Raw genomic sequence first — 19,504 nt, 5'->3', positions numbered from 1 at the left:
CCCCTAAAAACCACTATTCTACTTTGTTTCTATAAGTTTCACTACTTTAGGTACCTCAGATAACTGGAATCATGAGGTATTTGTTCTACTCTGACTGGCTAATAAGCCACTTAGCACATTTTTTTCAGTGTTTATCCATGTTGTAGCATATGACAGGATTTTCTTCTTTTTTCAATGGCTGAATAATATTCCATTATGTGTGTATACCACATTTTATGTATCTATTCATCTGTAGATGGACATTTAGATTATTTCTACCTCTATTATGAACAATGCTGCAATGAATATGGGAATGCAAATATATCTTCATTATCCTGATCCTGGCCACAACTCTTTTGTATAAATACTCAGAAATGGGGTTGCTGGATTATATGGTAGTTCTATTTTTAATTTTTTGAGGAACCTACATACTATTTTCTGTAGTGGCTGCACAATTTACATTCCTGACAGCAGTGCACAAGGGTTCCAATTTCCCCACCAACACCTGTTCTTCCCTCTTGTTTTGTTGATTTTGTTTATCATGGTCATCCTAACAGGTGTGAGGTGATACTTCATTGTAGTTTTGATTTGCATTTCCCTGACGATTAGTGATGTTAAATATTTTTTTTATGTAGCTGTTGGCCATTTGTAGGTTTTCTTTGAAGAAATGTCTATTCAAGTCTTTTGCCCATTTTTAATCAGGTTATTTTATTGCAATTGAGTTATAGGAACTCTTTATATATTTTGGATATTAACACCTCATCAAATACAGTTTGTAAACATTTTCTCCCATTCCATAGTTTGTTCTTTCTGTTGTTTCCTTTGCTATGTAGAAGCTTTTTAGGTTGATATAGTCCACTGAATATTTTTGGTTTTGTTGCCTGTGATTTTGGTGTTACATTCAAGAAATCATTGCTAATGCCAAAGTCATAAAGCTTTCCCCCTGTTTTCTTCTAGAAATTTTATAGTCTCAGGTCTTATTTTTAAGTCTTTCTCTATTTTGAATTGGTTTTTATATACAGTGTATGATAAAGGTCCAGTTTCATTCTTTTGTATGTGGATATCCAGTTTTCCCAGCACCATTTTTTGAAGAGACTATCCTTTCCCCATTTGTAGTTTGTCCATCCTTACTGAAGATCTTTTGCCTGCATAAATGAGGATTTATTTCTAGGGTCTCTATTCAGTTCTGTTGGTCTATATATCTGTCTTCATGCCAGTATCATACTGTTTGATTATTCTAGCTTTGTAATGTGTTTTGAAATGAGGAAGTGTAAGACTTCCAACTTTATTCTTTTTTTCTCAAGATTGTTTTACCTGTTCAGGGTCCTTTGTGGTTCCATTTGAATTTTAGGATTATATTTTTATATTTCTTCAAAAAATGCCATTAGTATTTTGATAGGGATTTTATTGAATTTGTAGATCACTGAGTAGGTAATATGGACATCTGAACAACATTAAGTCTTCTGATCTATGAATACATTGATAGATTTTTATGATTAGATAGACATGATTTCATTCATGTCTTTAATTTCTTTCAGCAGTATTTTGTAGTTTTAAGTGCAGATCTTTCATGCTTTTAGTTACATATTTTCCTAAGTATTTTATTCTTTTTGAAGCTGTTGTAAATACAATTGTTTTCTTCATTTTCTTTATGGATTGTTAGTTTATAGAAACTCAACTGAATTTTTTATGTTGACTTTTTATCCTGCAATATTGCTTAATTCATTTATTACTTCTTTGACGAGTGTTTTTATCATGAAAGGATGTTGAGTTTGTCAAGTGCCTTTTATGCATTTAATAAGATGATCATATGATTTTTATATTTTATTCTATTAATGTGGTATATCATACTGATGAATGTCTCTATGTTGAACCACCCTTGCAATCCAAGGATAAATTTCACTTGCTCATGATGTATGATCCTTTTAATGTACTGTTGAATTTGGTTTGCTGGTATTTTATTGGGGATTTTTGCTTAAATATACATCAGAGATATGGCCTTACAGTTTTCTTATCTTATAGAATGTTTTCCTGGCATTGGTATCAGGGTAATGCTGACCTCATAAAACGAACTTAGAAATGCTCCTTCTTTGCCAGCTTTGTGAAAGAGTTTGAAAAGGATTAACATCACTTCTTCTCTAAATGTTTGGTAGAATTCACCAGTGAAGCCATCTGGTCATGGGCTTTTCTTTGTTGGGAGATTTTTTATTACTGAATCAGTCTCCTTACGAGTTATAGGTCTGTTCAAAATTTCTATTTCTCCATGATTCTGTTTTGGTAGATTGCCTGCTTCTAGGAATTTGTCCATTTCTTCTAGGTTATCCAATTTTTTGACATATAATTGCTCATAGTAATCTCTTAATAGCTTTTAATTTCAGAGCCATCAGTTGTAATGCCTTCTCCTTCATTTCCAGTCTTGAGTCTTCTCTATTTTTTGCCTTAGTCTAGCTAAAAATTTGTCACTTTCATTGATCTTTTCATAACACAAACTCTGTTTCATTGATCTTTTCTATTGTTTTTCTAATCCCTTTCATTTATTTCTGCTCCGATTGTTATTATTTCCTTTCCTCTGCTAACTTTAGGCTTAGTCTGTTCTTCTTTTTCTAGTTCCTTGTGATTTAAAGTTAGGTTGTTTGAGATTTGTCCTCATTTTTAATGTAGGCATTTACTGCTATAAACTTCCTTCTCAATACTGCTTTTGCTGTATACCATAAGTTTCATTATATTGTATTTTCATTTTCATTTGTATCAAGATATTTCCTAACTTTTCTTTTGATATCTTCTTTGATTCATTCATTGTTCAAGAGTGTGTTGTTTCATTTCCATGTGATTTTTCTGGTTTTCTTTCTCTTACTGTTTTCTGGTTTTATTACATTGTGGTTGGAAAATATATTTAGTATGATTTCAGTCTTTTTAAATTTGTTAGGCGTAGCTTTGTGACATAACATGTGATCTGTTCTGGAGCATATTTTGTATGTACTTGAGAAAACTGTATTCTGCTGCTGTTGGCTGAAATATTCTATATACGCTGTTAGGTTCATTTGGTCTATAGTGTTGTTTAAGTCTTCTGTTTCCTTATTTCTCTTCTGTCAGGATGCTATGCATTGTTTAAAGTGAGGTGTTGAGAACTTAAGAAAAAAACAAATGAGCAAAGGGGAAACGAGAGAGAGAGAGAGAGAGAGAGAGACCAAGAAGCAGATTCTTAACTATAGAGAACACACTGATGGTTACCAGAGGGGAGGTGGATGGGAGGATGGGTAAAATAGGTGATTTTTTAGTCTTTTGTTCTTTAACTTTTAGATCAGGATTAAAAGTGATTTGGGGGGCACATGGGTGGCTCAGTCAGTTGGGTGTTGGACTTAGGCTCAGGTCATGATCTCATGGCTCGTGGGTTCAAGACTTGTGTTAGGCTCCTCACTTAATGTGGAGCCTGCTTGGGATTCTCTCTCCTTCTCCCTCTCCTTGCACCCCTCCTCCTCTCTCTCTCTCACTGTCTCTCTCGAAATAAATAAAGTTTAAAAAGCAATTTTTGACACACCTCCATTACAGTAATCTTTTGTGTCTGTATACTTTCATATACTTTTGTGTTGCTTTTCAGGGTCTGTTTGCTTCACACTGAAGAATTTCCTTCAGCATTTTTGCAAAGTAGGTCTAGTGGTGATGAACTCCCTCAGCTTTCCCCCACCCCACTCTCCTGCCCCCAGTTCTGGAACGTTTTTATTTCTCCTTCATTTCTGAAGAACAGTTTTGCCAGACATAGCATTCTTGGTTGATAGATTCCCTTTCAGCACTTTGACTATATCATCCTACTCCCTTCTACAAAGTTCTTGCTGAAAAATCCACTGAAAGTCTTATAGAGGTTCTCTTACACGTGAATTGCTTTTCTCTTGCTGCTTTCTGAATTCTATCTCTTTGACTTTTGACAGTTTAATTATAATGTGTCTCAGTGTGGATTTCTTTGAATTCACTGTGATTGAAGTTCTATGGGCTTCTTAAATCTGGATGTCAGTTTCCCTTCAGATTTGGAAAGCTTTCTTTAAGTAAGCTTTTTGTTCCTTATTCTCTTTCTTTTTCTTCTGGGACTTCCATAATGTATATATTGGTCTGCTTAATAGTATTTCATATAATTCTTAGGCTTTCTTCATTTTGTTTTTCATTCTGTTTTTTTCTGACTAGAAAATTTCAAATGGCTTATTTTTGAGTTCACTGAGTCTTCTGCTGGATTGAGCTTTATGTTGAATTGCTCTAGATAATTTTTCAGTCTAGTCATCATATTTTTTAGCTCCAAAATTTCTGTTTGGTTCTTTTTAGTATTTTCTATCTCTTTGCAGATATTCTCATTTTGTTTGTGCATTGTTTTCTTGAGTTCATGGAGAGTCCTTATCATGGTTATTTTAATTCTATGACAGGTAATTCATATTCCTTTATTTCTTTAAGATGAGTTTTTACAGATTCATTTTTTCTTTTCTTTAGGCCTATTTCATGTGTCTCATTACTTTGTGATGGGAGTGGCACATTTGAAATAACAGCCATATCTCCTACTCCTTATGGACTGGCTTTGTACAGCAGAAGACCTTACTAATCAGCTTGACTAAAGATTCTGGGAAACTCTAACCTTTTTTTGTTGGGGGGAGGGAAATATAACTTTTCTGGAGAAGGGAAGTATTAGTGTATAGTTGTAGAGGGAGGATATCTGGAATCAAGTGTATGGTCAGACTCTCAATTATTTTCAACATCTTCAGCTTTACCTCTTACTGTACTTCTTTGCTTAGTATGAGCCCTTCTCTTAGTCCAGACTTTCTTTGGGATTCTCCTGAGCAAGACTTTATTGCAGTTGGAAACCAAGATTTAGAGTGTGTGAGTGGTCTTCCCATGGCCATGCAGCCAGCAAAGAATAGAGCTTTATGTACAGCCAGCCTGTGCCTGGGACTTAGTAACCTATAGTTTTAAATAAATTGCATTAATGTATGTCTACTACTGCATCTCAGGCTCCTTTGTTTCCCTTTTGCTATATCTCTCCCTCTGCTACCATGGGGGTCACTGCAGTTGCCCATAGTAGCCAATGCTTCTATATCCCAGTCCCTTAAAGCCTTTGTCACCAATTTTCTCACTGGAACACTTTACCCTCTTAGAGGTCCAACCCCAAGTGAGCCCAGCCGAGGAATCTTCTAATCTTCCTTAGTGAGAGCAGGAAGCATGCTTTTTGTGTGTCAAGTAGAGTCTCTTGCAATAATAAATAGACACCCGATATTCTTTGAAGAATAAGTGAACGAATAAGTGTCTGAAGTAGAAGACATAAGAGAGACTATTGTCTAATTAGGCAGAGGGATTTACCAAGTAGAATATAAGATATTTTCTACAGAAATAATGTTAGTAATGGTAGTCAGGTTCTACAGTTTGATTAATACCACTAATACAGCAGTCCAAATAACTTTTAAGTTATGCAATATATATATATGGGTTAATCTGGGAGTCCAACCACCATTTTTGTAAAATGCTTCTGTAAGAAACTGTTTTCTGAAGGACAAATAGTCAGCTTATGAATGAATTTTTGGAAACATACAATTTGTAAATTGAAACTAACATCTGAGACCATTAATCTGTTGGTAATTTTTGCTTGTGTCTTCTTCTGATTTATTTATAAAGTTATAAAGAATCGTGAAGTCAAAAACTGTTTTCTATTACATAATAACAGTACTATGCCCAAATCTTGCATTTTCCCTCTTCTCTTATCCCCACCTGGCATTCATTATCTTACCTTCTATATAGTAGGTATTAAAAAAAGCTTTCGTGGGGCGCCTGGGTGGCTCAGTCGGTTGAGCGTCCGACTTCAGCTCAGGTCACGATCTCGCGGTTCGTGAGTTTGAGCCCCGCGTCAGGCTCTGGGCTGATGGCTCAGAGCCTGGAGCCTGCTTCCGATTCTGTGTCTCCCTCTCTCTCTGCCCCTCCCCCATTCATGCTCTGTCTCTCTCTGTCTCAAAAATAAATAAACATTAAAAAAAAATTAAAAAAAAAAAGCTTTCATGTACTGATAGATTTTTTGATACCTAGAGTACTTGCTTCAGCCTAATTAGTAAAACTATAAATGACTTTTATTTATTTATTTATTAAAAAAAATTTTTTTTTAACGTTTATTTATTTTTGAGACAGAGAGAGACAGAGCATGAATGGGGGAGGGGCAGAGAGAGAGGGAGACACAGAATCTGAAACAGGCTCCAGGCTCTGAGCTGTCAGCACAGAGCCCGACGCGGGGCTCGAACTCACAGACCGTGAGATCATGACCTGAGCCGAAGTCGGACGCTTAACCGACCAAGCCACCCAGGCGCCCCTATAAATGACTTTTAGAATATAAATTAACTACAACTTTAATTGATATGGTTATATAATATTAATAAAAATAAGTAATTTATAATAATAGATTTGGATATTTATCATTTTTACCACATGACTTACAATTTAGGGGCAAATTGTCATGGTAAAGGCTAGGAGGCCTCCTGGTTTCAAAAGCCCCCAAAAGCCTTGTGTTCTAACCAATACATTTAGGGATTTCCTGTCACTGGGACAGAGAGGAAATGACCTCTCTCATTTGAGGAAGTACTATAGAGTAGTCTAATGTCTAGATAACAATATATCTATCATGCTTTCTGTCTTGGAGTTTAGGATGACCTAACTACTTTTCTCTCAGATAGAGGAAAGTTATAACTGGAGAAGAAGAACCCATCACACATTTGTTTCAAGTACAGTGACAAAAGGTACTTAGTTCACAAAAGACACTTATTTTGCCTTTTCAGGTGTAACTGTGTAGAACCGCATAATCCTAGCAATGATACATTGAAGGAATGGAGGGAGTCCAATATTTCTGCTTCTGACATAATTTGGGAGAACCTAACTGTGTCGGTAAGTTAAACACTGAAAAATAAATCATATATTGGATCTTACTACTGTAAGGGCTTTTGTTGACATTTTGAATGAATTACTGCCACTAAGGTAAATCATTTTGAATGCATAACTATTATACAAGTAATAGTTTTGTGTTAATTTTAATTTCGTTTTTAGGTTTTCATTAGCAAACTGGGGTTTTCTTTCATTATTAAGTTTTACTAATAGTTAGTAGGCCTGAGTTACTCTAAGAGCAATCATAATTTGGCCAGATTAACTGAAGGCACATTAAATAAGAGTGGTGTTGACCTAAATGAAACCATATGGCAGAAGTAAGTCGGCCTTCTGTGTAAAGAGCCCAGAATGCTTTTATTTCACTCTGTAATCCTGCTCCAGCTGTTCAGAATATGCTGAGGGGGAGGGGATGTTTGTTAATATTTTAGTATAAATATTGAAGTCTTAGGAAGAACAAAATCACTATTAACAAAATTCTGACGCCTTCCTCAGGAAGGGCTTTCTTACTTACATTTTCTTCTTATCTCTCACTCAAGGAAAGGAATGGCAATGATTTTTTCCCTATCAGGGTTAAATCCTGTACTTAAAAGAAAGGAAAATTTTGTCTTTCCTCTGTTTTGTGATTCTGCCCCTCCCCCACCCCATAGCTGCATTTCTCATTTATTCCTAATCTCTTATAATGTCTGTGCACCTCTTTTTCCATCTGTATTTGCATTCTTCTGTTCAATCTAATCATAACTGGAGAAATTGAGTGTTCTGCTTTTACTAAATGTTAAATAGAATCTGAATTATTCTAGTTACAAACATTACAATCCATAGCTCCTGCCACTTTACTAACCTGTATAAGCTCAAATTCCATAACCATCATTATAATACTATATGAATACTAATTCATTGCATGAAACACCTATTTTAGCAAGTGAGCCCGTTAGTGGAACATAGAAATCTTTTTTTTTTTAAGTTCATTTATTTATTTTGAGAGAGAGAGAGTGTGTGTGTGCATGCACGCATACATGAGCAGGGGAAGGGCAGAGAGAGAGGAAGAGAGAGAATTCCAAGCAGGTTCTGTGCCGTGAGTGCTCTGTGTAGAGCCTGACTGGGAGCGGGGGTTGGGGGTGGGGGGTGGTGCTCAATCTCACAAACCATGAGATCATGACCTAAGCTGAAAGAAAGAGTCAGATGCTTAACTGACTGAGCCACCCAGGTGCTCCTAGAAATCAGTTTTTTGTTTTTCAAATATTGTAAAACTCTAAGTATGATACCTATAGGAACATTTGACCTATTGCCTAGTTCTGCAAATTTCCCCCATGAAATGTTTTCTTTCAGAATGAAAATCAAATTGCTTACTCGGTTTAAAATTCTATCTTGACCTATATTTTATGACCTATATTTATTTTATGACCTATATTTTTTCTTATACTAGTTATTTTCTCTAGAATAAACTTTCACTTATTCTTGTTTTTTTCTGTTACAATAACATTTAATTCTGTTCCATCTACTTGTCCCTAGAAAAATAACATTACCAAACTGTTTCCTTTTGGAGAGCCATTTAAATGGACCAATAAAAGAAATGTTGAACAAGAAAGAATGCTACAGTTACTTAGAATTTAGACATGGGATTGTGGTTGATCTAGTCAGCAGTGTATCTTCCATTTATATTCCCTTTGGTAGACTATAAAGATATTACATCTAAACGTCCCTTATGTACTCATCTTGGTGTCCTCTTCAGTACAGACACCCAGTAATTTAATCTCTAGATTATTGAACATGATAATTTACTCTATGTGTAATATATATTCTCTTAATAATTTAATGTTAAATAATAATATTCATTCTATGTAATGGAAAATCCTTAATAACTTTCTAAGAGACTCATAGCACAATTGATCTGGCTGGCAATGAGTTAATTTTAGATATTAAAAGTTTTAGGGTCAAGCAGAGTACAGTAAAGAAATATTTTGCAATCAAAGCAAATCTTGCACTTTTTTTTTTTTTTTTCTGTACTAGGTGTTAACATTCTGGCAGAAATTTTCATATTATTTTTCATTAGTTAAAAGCAGTTTTTGCAATGGGTAATTGCTAATCTTGACCAGAAATAGCCTTTATCACCAAAGGGAATGCTATACAATGAATCTTGTAATTTTTAAGTCAATGAAAACCATTAAATTTTTTTGTCTTGATTATAATTGCTGGTTTTTTTTTCAGTGTAATCCCCAGCATCACCAAAAGCATTTTACTAATAAAACACTGTGCTAATGGCTATCATAACTGGTTTTATAAAAATAGTGATATAACATTTACTTTATACGTTATTCATTTGAAAAGTTTTTATTGAATTGTTACATATCTCATGAATTGTAATTTATGCCTTGCTAACTCTGCAAGGGTGAAGAATTTTAGCTTTCTTTGATTCTCCCAAACTGCTATATGCATAGTAAGTATTCAATAAACATTCAATGATTGTTTTTTAAATTTTTTTTACAGTTATTTATTTTTGATAGAGATAGAGCACAAGTGGGGGAGGGGCAGAGAGAGAAGGAGACACAGAACCCAAAGCAGGCTCCAGACTCCGAGCTGTCAGCACAGAGCCCGAGGCAGGGCTCGCACTCACAAACCCTGAGATCATGACCTGAGCCGAAGTCGGACGCTTAACTGGCTGAGCCACCCAGGCGCCCCTCAATGATTGTTTTGAAAAGTAGTTCCATGTCACAAATTTACTACTTAATGCAAGTGTTTTATTTTGGTTCATTTTGTTTTTCAGCTTTATTGAGGTATGTTTGACAAATAAAAATTGTATCTATTTGAAATGTACAACATGATGTGTTCATATACGTATACATTGTGAAAGGATGACCACAATTAAGCTGGTTAACATACTTGTCTCCTGACATAGTTACCTTTTTTCTTTTCTTTTCTTTCCTTTCCTTTTCTTTTCTTTTCTTTTCCTTTTTCTTTTTTTTTTTTTCTTTTCCTTTCTTTTCCTTTTTATTTCCCTTTGGTGAGAATTATTAAGGTCTACTCTCCTAGCAATTTTGAACTATATGATACAGTGTTATTAATCATATTCACCATGTTATATATTAGATTTTCAGAATTTATTCATCCCACACAACTGAAGCTTTAGACCCTCTGACCAATATTTCCCTATTTTCCTTTCTTCATCCCCCATAGTCCTTGGTAATCACCACTCTACTCTTTGCTTCTATGAGGTTGACTTTTTAGATTCCATATATAAGCGAAGTCATAAAGTATTTGTCATTCCATGTCTGGCTTATTTCACTTAGCATAGTCTCCTTCAGGTTCATCCATGTTGTTTGCAAATGACAGGATTTCCTTCTTTTTTAAGGGTGAATGATATTCCACTGTATATTTATACCACATTTTCTCCATCCATTTATCCATCAACAGACATATAGGTTATTTTCATATCTTGGCTATCATGTATAATGTTTAACTCAGGTCTTTTATGGCAAGTTAGGATACGTAGGTTTCATATATATATATATATATATATATATATATGTGTGTATGTATATGATAATATACATATATATTAACAGTATTTCAAAATCAGTCATTCCTAGGCAAGGTTTAAAATATTCACGAGCAATAAGCCATACAGAGAAAGACAGATACCATATGGTTTCACTCTTATGTGGATCCTGAGAAACTTAACAGAAACCCATGGTGGGGGGGGGGGGGAAGGAAAAAAAAAAAAGAGGTTAGAGTGGGAGACAGCCAAAGCATAAGAGACTATTAAAAACTGAGAACAAACTGAGGGTTGATGGGGGGTGGGAGGGAGGGGAGGGTGGGTGATGGGTATTGAGGAGGGCACCTTTTGGGATGAGCACTGGGTGTTGTATGGAAACCAATTTGACAATAAATTTCATATATTAAAAAAAAATATTCACGAGCAATTGACTAAAAATTGGCTAAGAATTGTCTCAGTGCTAGAATTACATATTTCGCTTGTATGTATATAAGGAGGAAGATGATAATGTCAACTTAAATTTCTTATTAATAAAATAAGTGGTTCATGTGTGTGTGTGTGTGTTTGTGTTTGGGGTATAGTTAGTATAAACCAGAAAATTAATGTAGAAATTTGTAGGTCACGATTTTTATTTTTAAATAGCATACTACCCTCTACAAAGGAAGAAAAAAACCCCACCCTTTTCAAATTTGCTTTGAATTAAAGTAACAAGGCAAGCTATTGGCAATTTATTATAGATTATATGAGCACTGAATGCTCCTTTAAATGGCATCTATGTTCTTAAGAGTTGAGAAGAAGACCCAGCCAAGTCCAAGGAATATTTAGAAGACTTTTATATTGGCACAAAAGACTGAAGATGGGCACGAATCTATAGATGATGTGTTTGCAACTCATCTTCCAGCTCCTGTTTGTATTTAGCCATTCTGTGTAATCATGACTTTGCTTAATAATTGCTCTACCAGCATCTCTGGAGAGGAGCAAGAGAAGAGACTAAAAATGCAATGATTCACTTTGGTACTTTGTATATTTTTTAAGAGTTTTGACAGAAGGAAAATTAAAACCATAAGTAAGGCTGGGAGGGTGTGGTTTCTTTGGTCTTTTAATTATCCAAATTATTGTGCTCTGTATTAGCTTAATATGGATAATTAGAATTTCAACTTTGGCTAGCAAGGAAGATATTTGCAGCTAAATTAGAAAAGGGAACACAATTTTTTAAAAAATAATTATAAGGTAAGCTAACAATATTTCTCAAGAATTCTAGCCTTAGGGGTAGCTGTCCCAAATAGATTTTATTGGCTGTTGGTTTGTTTTTGGATAATGTGATTATCTGTGACCTATTCCAAAATCTTTTAAAGGTATTCATTTTCTGCTATACAAGGAATCCAGACTCTGGACTGGGCAGAGTCTGCTGCTGATCAGTCCTCAGTCCATATTTTTCTCTAAGATCTTTCTGTACCCTGGTGCAATTCAATTTCTGTGTAGGTCCAGAATATCTCAAGTACTAATAAGGTCACTGGATCACGTAAAGCACTATTTTCTCTGTGTTGGAAAAAAAAATACTTCAGTAATAGGATCTTTAATATAAGAGAAATCAAAATGAGTTTAAAATAATTTTTTATTTCATTTCAAATTATTAATGTTCAAAATGCTGTTTTTCTTGGAGAAAAGAAATTTTTTTGACTTTGCTGCCACCTCCTGGCTAAGGTAGTAATTAGAATGATCCTTCAGGGGCTTATAAAAATACATACCAGGAAAAAAAACAATATTAGATCAAGGACAAGTCATAATAAATATGAACTTTGCCTTACTCACATAGTAACTCTTTCTCTTTTGTTCTGTAACCTAATTTTGAGCTCCATCTTTGACTCCCAATTTTATTTTAAGTAGCAATATATCATAGTTTTCTTGTTGCCTTTCTCGTTTTTCTTGGTAGCTTTTGGACTAGATAATTCTACAAAACCACTGTTCTTCTTTACTGTGCAATAATATTCCCACCACAGGCACCATGTTTGTCTCAAAGCTCTGCTACCCAGCAGCAGTGAGGCCATGGCAAATTACTTAATTTCTCTATGTCTCAGATTCCTCAGACATAAATAGAAATAATGACATCTCCCTATTTTATAGGGTGGATGTAGAAATCAATTAAGATCATATATTTAAATGGTTTGGCATGGTGTTCACCCTAGTTACCACTCATCAAGCCTGTCATACTTTCAATAAATCTAGTGTTAGGAACTTCGTGGAGATTGGGTTAAATATACATTGATTGGTAGTCAATTAGTTTTGTAGATTTAAATTTAATTTTTAAAAAGCAAAAAAATGTTGTAAGTGGTTCGTGTTCAGTTTTAACATAATCTAAATCTCTAAAATTGCTCACTACCTATTCAAATAGAATTCATGAAGCTTACTCTGTTCAATCATTGAGATTGATCTTAAGATGTTAGTTTTCTGAAAGAAATGTGTCCTTTTTTCCCCTTATTTGCTCCATTTGTTTTACTTCCTCTGGCAGGAATGCAAATCGTTGCATGGAGAATATGTTGGACGAGCCTGTGGCCATGATCACCCATATGTCCCAGATGTTCTGTTTTGGTCAGTGATCCTGTTCTTTTCCACAGTTACTCTGTCAGCCACCTTGAAGCAGTTTAAGACCAGCCGCTATTTTCCAACCAAGGTACTTCGACTACAATTTTCCTGATCAACACGAAGTATGTTATAGTCATATGGGTTTTAAGACAAAAGAAATAGCAATTGCTGTCCTAAAAGGAGCCACTAAAAGGCTTTTTTTTTTTTTTTTTTTTTTTTTTTTTAATGTGAAGGAGCTTGCCAGGTTAGGAGTCAGGTGCGATGAGAGAGGTGCTAGGATCCTTTGTGATCCAGGTGCTGGGACTGCATGTTCCCTCTGGGCTTTTATTCTAACTTCAGATCCCAAAGATAAGCTCCCACTTTCCCACTTACGCTTTTGGAAATCAAAAGCACACACTGCATTACTGATTGTCACTTTCTTGCCCAGTGAACAGTGGGAACTATTCCAGCCTGACAGATACCTCATAGGAGCCACTGTTACATTCTCTAATTGGGAAAGCCCCTGCAAGACTCATTGGAACACTATTCTCTTTTTCATTTTTAAAGTGTCAGTCCCTCCCCCTAACCCACCACGTTTGCATCTGCATATTTGGAGAGGAAAGTAAACAGAGAAACAGCTTAGTTCAATATTTAACACTGCAAAGTAACACCTATAATGTCTGACTCAGCCAAAAAGAAAAAAAAAAAAAGAAGAAAAAAGAAAAGAAACAAGAAAACAAGCTTTTTAGGGATGAGCTAAAGATTATGATCAAAATTCCACTCTAGGAAAATGTTTTAAGAACTGTTTCTTCCAGGTAAAACTTCTGTTTTTGTCACCTCTTCTTTCCCTAAGGTGGAAGATTAATTCCTTTCCCCTCCCCAGAGCTCAATTTAATTAATCCACGGTGGCTTTATAAATGAGAAATGGCTTGAGGCCTCTGGGTAGCTCAGTCGCTTAAGCAGCCAACTTCTACTGAGTTCATGATCTCCGTGTCTATGGTTCGAGCCCTGTGTCGGGCTGTATGCTGACAGCTCCTTGCCTGGAGCCTGCTTCAGATTCTGTGTCTCCTTTCTCTGCCCCTCACCATTCACGCCTTGTCCCTCTCTGTCTCTGAAAAATAAATAAACTTCAAAAAAATTTTTTTAAATAAATGGAAAATGGCTTTAAAAACTGGTATACACTTATCTTGATGAGGACTGGGTGATGTGTGGAATTGTTGAATCACTGTATTGAACACCTGAAATGACTATAACACTGTATGTTAACTACACTGGAATTAATTTTTTTTAAAAAAGGAAAAAGAACTAGCTTATACAGAATAACTTTAAATTTTTTCCGCTCTGTTGTACACATTCCCTGCTTCCATACTTAACAACGCAGATAAACTAACTAAAATATTCTGCTTCTTCAATATAAATAGATTCTTTTATTGTGCTTTAGATTATGATATTAAAATGGTACCCTTGGGAGAAAGAATCCTAAAATTCAGCCTAATGCTGGCCATGCAATCTTATTCTGTGTATTAAATATTGATGCACTTAATAAACCTAGATTTTAAATAAATTCTGAAAACAGCACAATCACCATGTAACTATTACAGAATGCCTGATTCTAGAAAGGTTGAGTGCATATCCATCTTAATGACAGAATACATAAATATATACTCAGGCTCTGACAGAGCTAATTGTAATATTATAATATGCATCAAATATAATATTGTGATATTATGTCATAAAGTGTTTATAAATTGTGATTCTGAATAGTGTTCTTGAGTACTCCTTACTATTTATAGTTCTTTAAGTGACAAGTGTTTTCATCATTTTTAGGTTCGATCCATAGTGAGTGACTTTGCTGTCTTTCTTACAATTCTGTGTATGGTTTTAATTGACTATGCCATTGGGATTCCATCTCCAAAACTACAAGTACCAAGTGTTTTCAAGGTGAAGTTATCATAGAATTTACTATCTATGTCTCCATCTCTGCATGTTCATTTAGATGATAGCTGTAACCCTAGTACTTGAGATTTTCATGAAAATATAAGGAATAGAGGGTAATAGAGCATTCAATAAAATGCCCACTGCATGAGTAAAAATTTTGGTTTAATATTAAAAAGAAAAAAAAAAGAAGTGTTATCTAGAGGTTAATTGAAAAATTTTTCTGTCAATTATTCTAGTAGGAATATCTATATGCAACACTCCTGAAAGATAAGGACACATTTTGAAACTAAGGGAAAAATGCGTTATTTTGATGCAAAATTGCGCAGTGGATAAGCCTTGGGAAAGAGGTAAAATTAGGTCTGGACTGGAATTCTGACCATGTTAATAAGTAAGCAATTCTTGGGCCAGTTACTTAACCTCTGTGAGCCTCAGTTTTCTCACCTGTCAGACAGGGATGGGGAGGTCCTCAAAGAATTGTCAAAATGAATTCCTTTGGGACTCATCTCAGGCACCAGCAATGTTCAGAAGCATTCCCTGAACTCCGGAAAGGACCAAGCGTCTTTATGCTCTTTTCACATAATGGCCTGTGCACACATATAAGAATTATACACATTTGTCAATGTGCTATTTATAAATGTAAATAAATTTGTCAACTGCAAATTATAAATATTAACATTATTTTATTTACTATAGGTGTTGATTAAGAACATAGATTTTTGAGCCAGTCAGAGTTTAAATTCTGTCTCCACCACTTACTACCTTTGGGATCTTGGACAACTTACTAGGCCCTTCTATGCCTCAATTTTATTATCTGTATCTTCTTTAGAATGTTTTGAACAAAAAAAGAGTTAAAATATTTAAAGCACTTAGACTAGTGCCTTGTACCTTATAAATGCTTTGTGGATATTCCTATTATTATTAAATGTAGCTCACACAGCATATCGGTGTATAATTGGTGCTTTCCTGGTAGCATCTGTAAGACTTAATTTGATTAGGTATTCATTAATCCAGTAACTAACTATATACATTCTTTTGTTTCCTGTAGCCTACCAGAGATGATCGTGGCTGGTTTGTTACACCTTTAGGTCCAAATCCATGGTGGACAGTAATAGCTGCTATCATTCCAGCTTTGCTCTGTACTATTCTAATTTTTATGGACCAACAGATTACAGCTGTCATCATCAACAGAAAAGAGCATAAGCTAAAGGTATATTTTAACATCCATTTTAATGCAAATGCTCATGACTTAATGGATGTCGATTGATATTTATTATACTTTGCCTGTTCATTTGTATAGTGAAATATTAAGATAATGTTTTCAGGTTTGCAATGTTTATTGTCTGTATTCATGACACTTTGTCTTACAATGAGCTTAAAATTAATTAATTTTTAATTTTTTTAATTTTTTTAACGTTTATTTATTTTTGAGACAGAGAGAGACAGAGCATGAACAGGGTCGGGGCAGAGAGAATGGGAGACACAGAATCTGAAATAGGCTCCAGGCTCTGAGCTGTCAGCACAGAGCCCGACGCGGGGCTCGAACTCACGGACCGTGAGATCATGACCTGAGCTGAAGTCGGACGCTTAACCGACCAAGCCACCTAGGCGCCCCTAATTTTTAATTTTTTAATGTATTTATAGTGCTTGGCTGAGCCTACACTCTGAAACCTTACTTCCAGAACTTAAAATACACATTGCCAAGGCTGTACCTTTACCATGTTTAAAACAATTTAGTGAAATAACAATCCATTCTGGCGACATGCAGCTTTACCAATTTGTCTTGTATATGCCATTCTTCTACTTCTCTATTTGATCCTAAGTATTGTCTATTAGGTTGCCTTCATTATTGGAACAAATTACATATTCAGGTATTTCTCATTTGCTTTAGTTATTCATCTTTCCATAATGTCTATGACATTATGGAAAACCCAGCCATAAATGTTATAGTTTGTAAGTGATCTCTTAGCTGAGTTTTATTGCACATTTCAATGACTTTTTTATATACAAAGAGAATAAATATGGATATATCTTATTTATTATATTCTGACTCTGTCATTTTGCAACTGTGAATAATCACAGTTGTTCACTGGTGTGCAGTATTTCTGAGATATTTAATGTAAGCACTATCACTTCTAGGAATATGTTATATAAAATCAACAAAACCAATGAATGGTCAAAAAAAATCTAAATCAAAACTTATAAAAGCAGAACATGCACAATTAATCAAATTGTTTTGTTCTGGTATCAGATATAGTGGGGATAATTCCCTGCTATCTTCGCATACTCTTTAAACTCTAGGGAAAGTTTCCTTGTCAGAGCAACAGAAATCTTACTTTACAGGATTTCATAAGTATGTTTGTTAGAAGGATTAAACAATCTGTGATTGAACTATTTGATGGAAAATAGTAATGGCATTAATGTAAGAAAGCACAATTATTTGTAATAAATCTTACTAAGAAGGAATTTGGTGTATATTTTGGAGAAAATGTGTGTCTGTTTGAAAATAAAGAGCATTCTTCATTCTCTTTGTAGAAACTAACTCTAGTGCTCCAAACCTTTTTTAAAAGGAGTGTGTTCAATTCACTTTTTGTTTTTGTCAGACAAAATTCTTAATTATGTGGAATTTAAGAAACAAAACAAATGAGCTGAGGGAAAAAAAGAGAGAGACAAACAAGAAACAGACTCTTAACTATAGAGAACACACTGATGGTTACCAGAGGGGAGGTGGGTGGGGGATGGGTGAAATAGGTGATGGGGATTAAGGAGTGCACTTGTGATGATCTCTGGGTGATGCATGGAAGTGTTGAATCACTGTATTGTACACCTGAAACTAATATTACACTGCATGTTAATTAACTGGAATTTAAATAAAAACTTTTTTTAGAAAGGTAATTTTACAAAAATATGTCAGAAAAGTCTTGGGAACTAGACAAGTGGTATGCTGGTACATGGTTAACAGCCAGTTCTCTGCATTTACAAAAGAGAGACCCTGGTTTATAATGTTTGCTGATTTTCATGGTGTGAATACTCCCACCATGACCCATTTCAAGTTACCAGTGTGACATCAATTGGCAGGCAGAAATTTAGGAAATTAAACTATTGGTTCCCATAAGCCTATACGAGCTGGATCCAAAATACCACTGAACTACACCATTCAATATTGGAAACTTTGAGTGATGTGCAGGCCTCAAAACAAGGAATTCAGATTTCCAAGTCTAATAGACTACTTCTTTAATAACAATTATTCAAAAATATTATTTGCTTTTAAGATGTCAGTCATCTGCAAAAGCAAATACTGCCACAACTTAATTAGGAAAGTTACACAGTTGATCAAATAGATCTATAAAACATGTGTAAGTACTGTAGGTTGAATATTGTTAGTCTGTTAACTCTGTTAAGAAGTAGGAAAACATTTTTCCCAGACACGGATTTATTTTTTAAAACTGAAAGCATCTTTATATTTTTCATTGTGAAGTAACATATGCTTTTGGTGTAAAAATTAGACAATAGGGGGGCGCCTGGGTGACTCAGTCGGTTAAGCGTCCGACTTCGGCTCAGGTCCTGATTTCGCAGTTTGTGAGTTTGAGACCCGCGTTGGGTTCTGTGCTGACAGATCAGAGCCTGGAGCCTGCTTCAGATTCTGTGTCTACCTCTCTCTCTGCTCCTTCCCTGTCCACACACACACTCTCTCTCTCTCTCTCAAAAATAAATAAACATTAAAAAATTAAAAAAAAATTAGACAATAGAGGCACCTAGGTGGCTCAGTCGGTTAAGTGTCCAACTCTTGATTTCGGCTCAGGTCATGATCTCCTGGTTTGTGGAATTGAGCCCCACATCGGACTCTGAGCTGACAGCACAGAGTCTGCTTGGGATTTTCTCTCTCCCTCTCTTTCTACCCCTCCCCCACTTGTGTGTGTGTGTGCTCTCTGTGTCTCTCTCAAAAATAAGTAAACTTTAAAAAAAATAAATGAAAAAAATTAGACAATATAAAAAGTTAAAAGACAAAAGTGAAAAACATAATTTCATTTCTTAGAGATTATATTGTTAAAATTTTGATATATACCCAAATATATATTTTCATATGACATATGTTACTTGTATTATTTTTCATGTAAGAGCATTAACATGGTAGTCATCCCATGCCAATATATATCTGCATTATCTTTTTGATGGCTGTATATATATTTCATTATATTATACATTTTAAAATGAGCTAAAAGACTCCTATTTTAGGAAGAAAGTAAGCCTTTCAAGTAAGTTAGGTTTTTTGTTTTTGTTTTTAGCCTTTATAATTAGGCAGAAATCCCACTGATCTCACTAAAAAAATATTCTTTATAAAGACTACCAGCTAAACTAGTATAGGCAGTATTTTTTCCTATATATTAATGGAACTGTACTGAAACAAAATATAGAAGTAAGTGAAGATTGCTGAGGGTAATATAACCTTTTTTGGCCATTCCATTTCCTTGTTCTTTCTAGGTCTCCAAGCCTTATAAATACATAACACCTGCTCCTCCTTCTTCATGAGCCTGTGGTAGGCCCTTGATATACACAGTCTTTCCAAAGCTCCAACTCAGCAAATACACTATATTTCCCCTTTAAATATTATGCAGAATAGCTAAAATATCATGTAACATTTTT

At 34.8% G+C, this 19,504-nt stretch overlaps 1 protein-coding gene across 1 annotated transcript in view; it reads left to right on the top strand.

Moving 5' to 3' along the window:
- The window catches only part of SLC4A10 (solute carrier family 4 member 10), a 277,949-nt gene that overhangs the window by 243,879 nt on the left and 14,566 nt on the right, over positions 1-19,504 (top strand). Inside the window, exons 17-20 of the mRNA XM_049615589.1 lie at positions 6,771-6,876; positions 12,873-13,034; positions 14,753-14,866; positions 15,909-16,070. Coding sequence (XP_049471546.1) covers positions 6,771-6,876; positions 12,873-13,034; positions 14,753-14,866; positions 15,909-16,070 — 544 coding nt within the window. The remainder of the gene's footprint in view (positions 1-6,770; positions 6,877-12,872; positions 13,035-14,752; positions 14,867-15,908; positions 16,071-19,504) is intronic.

Source organism: Panthera uncia (assembly GCF_023721935.1).
Source record: "Panthera uncia isolate 11264 chromosome C1 unlocalized genomic scaffold, Puncia_PCG_1.0 HiC_scaffold_3, whole genome shotgun sequence".
Lineage (NCBI taxonomy): Eukaryota > Metazoa > Chordata > Mammalia > Carnivora > Felidae > Panthera > Panthera uncia.
Note: the sequence above shows the minus strand (reverse complement) of the source record. Positions and strands in the feature narration are given on the sequence as shown.